Genomic DNA, 6,000 nt, shown 5'->3' with positions numbered 1-6,000 from the left:
CTGAAACTGACTTTCACAACTGCAGTGAAACCCCGGTTTTACGTTTCTCAAGGGACTGAGTTTATAAAACATAAAATACGAAAAAACGTAAAATACGGGAAATACATAAACATCAAACATCAAATAGAAAGAAATCTAAACGTAGTTTAGATGACTCTTTCAAAAGTTATAACCTCTGTATTTTACGAATAATTTTTTTTATACGTACCATTTTAAAATCATTTTAGCACATTTAGTTGCGAATCCTGACGTTTAGGTTGAAAATTTCCGTTATTGTGCATTGTTTTTTAGTCGGTGAGCTCAAAGGGATTGCAGTATCTTCCAGAATTGAAAAAATAAAGCAAGTTCTTTCCTTGTTTCTTTGAGAAAGGAAATAGTCTTTCACTATTTGTAAGCTCTTCAATGCAATATTGAAAGAAGGGGGGGATTTCCGGTCCTTCTTGTTCATCTTCATCAGCAGAGAAAAGCTCTTATGCATTTTTGTGCCATTTGTGAACAAAACAAATGGTTTTAAAATGTCCAAAAACGTATCCTCGATCAATAGAAGAATACGAAACATACAGAAAATGGAAGAAACGAGTTACATAGACAGTGTGGAGTGCATTTCATTTTTCATAGATTTACTTTCTACAGCGTCAACTAGCTTTAAAATAACACAAAAGAAAAATATTGCTCATTTTAGACTTTTTTTTTTTTTTTTTCATTATTCAACTTTCTATGGCAAACGTAAAATGCGGGAAATTCCATAAATAACAAGCTAAGTTCGGTTAGTAAGTTATACAGGTTAAATTAACATTACAGTGGAACTTGCTTATAACGAGGTCTGATTTAACGAGAACCCGGATTTCGCGAGGAAATCAGAAACTTTTGGTTAGTGCAATGTTAAGTCTATGGAGCATAACTCGCTTTTAACGAAAAAACACTGCTTAAAGCGAGCAATGTTTTTGTATTTCATTAAATTTCTATTGACTTCTAGCTCAGTGCAATCTTTCTTGGGAAAAATCCGGGAATGCTCTGAAGAAAAACGAAAGTCAGAATTTTTATTTAATTTGTGGTGTATAGAAGCATTAGAAAATTCTACATTTGTTGTCGGCAATGTTGTCACTTTCGGTACTGTAGTTCAAACTCAAGATAATGCATATGACAAAAAAGAGAAACATCGAACGGAATATAATAAAAAAGAGACAATAAAGCATTTCAAAGCAAATTGACTAGAAAAGAAAAATATTAATAATCTTATGAATTTTTTATTTTTGCACAACCTCGTTTTTACGAGCATTCGGTTGAAACAAGCAAATATCGCGGTCCCTTCGCGCTTGTTATAAACGAGTTCGACCGCATTAGTATGGGGAAAAATATATTCGGGGGACATAAAATCGTGGTTTCAATGTATTTTTCTTCCCTGAACAACAGTTCAAGCTAGTCCCAGCGATTCTCAACCTGTAGGGCGCTATAGCGCTAAAGACTGAGCACGAGCATCAGTGAACGGAAACTCTAAAATATCACTGTACAATGAAAACTATAGATGATTTTACTGAACTGAAAAGTGGAAAACATATTGTAAAATATAAAAAAAAATTATTAATGTTTATTCAGTGTATAAAAATTCCTGGTATCCTAATCGTTAACTGTGATTTAAATCATGTATTCACATTAAAGTTGGTTTATGTTTTTACATTATTAAAATATAATTACTGTAGGGTTTTTTTTTTCAAACTTTATGATTTTCCTCATTTTTTAAGGTATATATTTTTTATAAATGCAGCACAATTAGTATCTAAAACTCTTGCAAATTGTTTTTAAATAAAACTTCGAAAAATCTTATTGATTTTTCTTCAATCTGATTTAAATTTTAAAAATCCGATATTTTTCATTATTTTCTTCAAATAACGATCTATGTAGCTGTATGACAAATTAAATTACCAAATGGTCGTAAAACAGTACCATTACAGCAGTCAGACTAAAATTAAACGAACATTTTTCAAAAACCAAAAAATGTTTGAATTCATAATTCTATTTACTGAAACGAAACATGGAAGCTTTTTTTAAATTATCTCAAAACGATAATGCATTAATGAATGTATGTGACGTCTTTTGTAATTTGGCATTCAACTATCGCGACTTATTAAAATCCAAGTAAAATGAGGCATCTACATGGCCTTATTAAGATAGTCCGTTTCTTTAAAGAGAATAATTTCCTTCAAGATGAAGTTAAACGATATATGAATATTATACTCCTGGAATGAGAGGGTAGTGTTTCAGTAAGAAATTTTTAAAATATGCGATAGTATTTAATATTTCTATCATATTACGTTTTTGGTTATTTACAATATTTCAACTCTGCTCACACTGTTATAAGCAATGGACAGTTCTGGAATGGTTCTCTTGCTAGCAAGAGTGATGGTAATTCACTCCTATGTGACAGCAGCAAAATGTATCAGACTTAATAATTTTGATATCAGTCTTTTTCTAGTAAATAAATTAGGATGAGAAAAAATAAAATCCTGCATGAATAACAAAATGAGTGAATGAATGAGTAAATAAGGAAAACATAACGCTCGAATGTAAATGAATTAATTAATAAGTTAAGAATCAAGTGATTTAATAAATGTTTGGGTAAGTAAACACACTGTAAAAATTTTGTGCAACCTTACTCGATAAAACCGGTGGCAGCTTAGTTGCCTCCACTGCTCTGGATTAACTTAACTGATATAACTGGTATAAAGTTACACATGGCTCGTGGAAGGTTACACCATGGTAATGTAACTACAGCGTAACGTCTCACTCATTTCTAGTTTCAATAACATTTTTATATGCTTACAGATAAATTGCTTGAAAGCGTATTAGTAAAAATTAAATCTGACTTTCTTGAACGATTCATAAAGTTCATGCTTTTTAACAACCAATGTACACCAATTATTCATTCAATTTAATATAGAAACAAGATATTATTATTACACTAAGAGGGGAAATGACCTGAGCGGAGTCCGAACACGAGACGCGAGTGTGGAAGAAAAGCCCGCTTTTTCCGCTCGGCCACCAAGAACGGTTTTCGTTGAGCTAATAAGAGTTTAATTGCTTTGTGTCGACTCTGATCTTTACGCATGCGCTTTGGATTCTACTGAAACCATAGTAAAGCTTCCTCCAACAATATGAGTTTTTAAAACGATAATGATACACATTACAGAATTCGTGTAACTTTACACCCATAAAAACTGGTAAACTTACGCATTTTTTTCACATTGCAAAATGAACTGTTTTACTCTGCCTCATCCACTCTGCCCCGCATGCACTTGATTAATTACGCAAACCATTTAAATTGAAAATAAACTTTATAGTAAACTAGTGGCATCCGCACGGCTTTGCCCGTAATAGAAAAACTAAAAGGTCTTTTGGTTCACCTGTATATTTACAAATAATGTATGATGAATTTTTCGCCAATTGGCTTACCCATGTTACGGTTCCACGTTGTGATAACTTTGTAATTTACTCGCCCATCTTACGATAATTTTGCTCCGGAAAATGTTCTTAAAATTGGAATAAAAAAAGAACTAAATCGAATTTTCGAAAAGTCGCTTTGAGGTGCACACCCCCATGCTACAAACTTAATTCTGTGCCAAATTTCATGAAAATTGGCCGTACGGTCTAGTCGCTTTGCGCGTCACAGAGATCCTGACAGACAGAGAGACTTTCAGCTTTATTATTAGTAAAGATAAGTAAATATGCTGCAACGAATATGAGTAAGTCGCAGTTTATAAATTAAATGTAAATAGCAAGAACTTTATCATCTTATAATAACAAAAATAATTTTTGACTTACGAAAAAAATATTACAATATGAGTGTGAATTTTTGAAAATTGCTTGTGTTACATACTTTAATCTTCAGACAAAACGTTTTCATGGCTGAAACAGACTACATGTGTTACTATATAGTTGAAATATTATCATAAAGGTGGAACTAAAAACAGAGTAAATATTTCACTACTCCACTTTGCCCCGTTATTTCACTTTACCCCTTATGCTGCATACTAATGCTGCTTGCTCACTTGTATTATCTTCTCAGAATTTCTTCTGCAGATGTCAGCAAGCTTCGAATTTCAACCAAACATCACTCACTATTTTATGCAAAGTAAATGAGCTTTTCATCGTTTAGAAATTTCGGGCATTATAAAAACTTTTCTGCTGGGAGACATTAGTCCCTGCATAACACTGTTATATAATTTCAAGAATGACTTTGTAAGTTCAACATTTAGTAACAACAAGACCATAAAAAGTTCCGTGATTATCGTAAAATGAAGTTTATTGATTTTTTTACCGGTTTTCTCATTTAAGAAAAGCGAAGTTTTATTCCACACATCTCGTTTCTGTCTAACCTTGAAGTCATCGAAAATCGTCAACAGTTTAGTTTTATCGTTTGTTTAAAGGACGGGGTATATCGTCATGGGTTAAATTTGCAAAATTTAACGATGTTTATACATTGTTTACATTTTCTTTCGTCGTATTTTATTTTAGAGGTTCTTTTTGAGGGTGTGTGTGTGTGGTTTTTTTTTTTTTTTATTTTACTTTATTAAAGGTAATGGATGGAATTTTGCTGAAGAAAGAAGATTCAAATTTTACTTATTATTTTTTTAATGCAATGTAATGAATAACGTAGTAACAGAAACAAATAGGAAAGAGTAAAGAGGGATTGAACAAATTTAACAAAAATACTCCTTAAAAAATAATTTTTACTGCTGTATTATTGTAAATTTTAAAGCAACAAATCAAAATATTTTAATATATTAATTTATTAAAACATTAGTTTTTAATAACAATAAAATATAATCTACCCTACCTTTCGCCGACACTTAAAATCCCCCCCCCCCCCATCCTTAAATATGTCAAAATGTAAGGTTGAAACTGAAAAGCAAGGAAGAATAAAATTTCTAGTCAGTAAAAAGTAGACGAAACCGTTAAAATATTAACTATTGTTATTAATATATTATTATGATAACAATTGTAAAATTAATTAAAATGTCAACGGGACATTTTTTTATTTTTTTTAATACTAGTTAGATTTGCAATACACGTTCAGTAAATTTTCATCATAAACACTCCTCTCTCTTTTTTTTTTTCTTTTTGCTTCAAAGATCCGAAGAAAGAGCTTAAAATACTAAACTCAATCGAAGTGTAAAATAACAAACATTTTGTCGGTGCACTTGGTTGATTAAGTCCTTCTGTTGACACCAAAAAGGATCGGTTTATAAGAATATTTGTAAATGCAACTAACATCCCGTATAGTCCCCATTTCACATTTATCAACCATCTCTTACTAAAAGATTGCCGAATATAATATCACATTACAAATTAATTATATTTCTAGTACTAGTTTATTTATTTTAGTGTTTTATTAATTTATTCAATATTTTACTTATATATTTTTTTATTAATATTTGCATTTACTATTTACTTTATTTCTTTAATAGTTTTCAGTATTTTTATTATTATTACTATTATTATCATTATGTGTAAAAAGTATATTTACTTATTTATCCCCCCCTCTCTCTTTTTCCCTCTTGGACAAAGATCTTGCCGTGCATCTAGTTTATTTTTCCGTTATTGCGTTATGCAATTTATTCTACTTCAGACGAGCTGTACTTTTCTTTTTTAAATACAAAAATAAGTACTCACACTAAAACATAAACTAAGACATAAAATTAACTTCAACTCGCTGTAAAAATTGAAAATATATAAATTTTATTCATTTTGTGCTATTCTAAAATATCTGATTTCTTTAAGAAAATGCTTAAATTTTAAAAAATAATAATAAATCAGAGCTGTAGTGTAATGTCAGTGTCAAGTTCAGACTCTTCTAATACATTTATTGCGAACGAAATGCAAAAATATAATACCATATTATTCATATTACAATTTCCTGGAGAGAAGGATTTTTTTTTTAATTTTTTATTTCAAGTTCTTTTATGGAATATCCATTTTTATTTTAACTTATACACATCATAT

At 30.3% G+C, this 6,000-nt stretch overlaps 1 protein-coding gene across 1 annotated transcript in view; it reads left to right on the top strand.

The window, feature by feature from the left end:
• Positions 1–2,361: 2,361 nt before the first annotated feature.
• The window catches only part of LOC129222923 (uncharacterized), an 83,279-nt gene continuing 79,640 nt past the window's right edge, over positions 2,362–6,000 (top strand). The window contains exon 1 of the mRNA XM_054857484.1: positions 2,362–2,403. Within this exon, the coding sequence (XP_054713459.1) occupies positions 2,362–2,403 (42 nt within the window). The remainder of the gene's footprint in view (positions 2,404–6,000) is intronic.

Source organism: Uloborus diversus, chromosome 5 (genome assembly GCF_026930045.1).
Source record: "Uloborus diversus isolate 005 chromosome 5, Udiv.v.3.1, whole genome shotgun sequence".
Taxonomy (NCBI): Eukaryota; Metazoa; Arthropoda; class Arachnida; order Araneae; family Uloboridae; genus Uloborus; species Uloborus diversus.
Note: the sequence above shows the minus strand (reverse complement) of the source record. Positions and strands in the feature narration are given on the sequence as shown.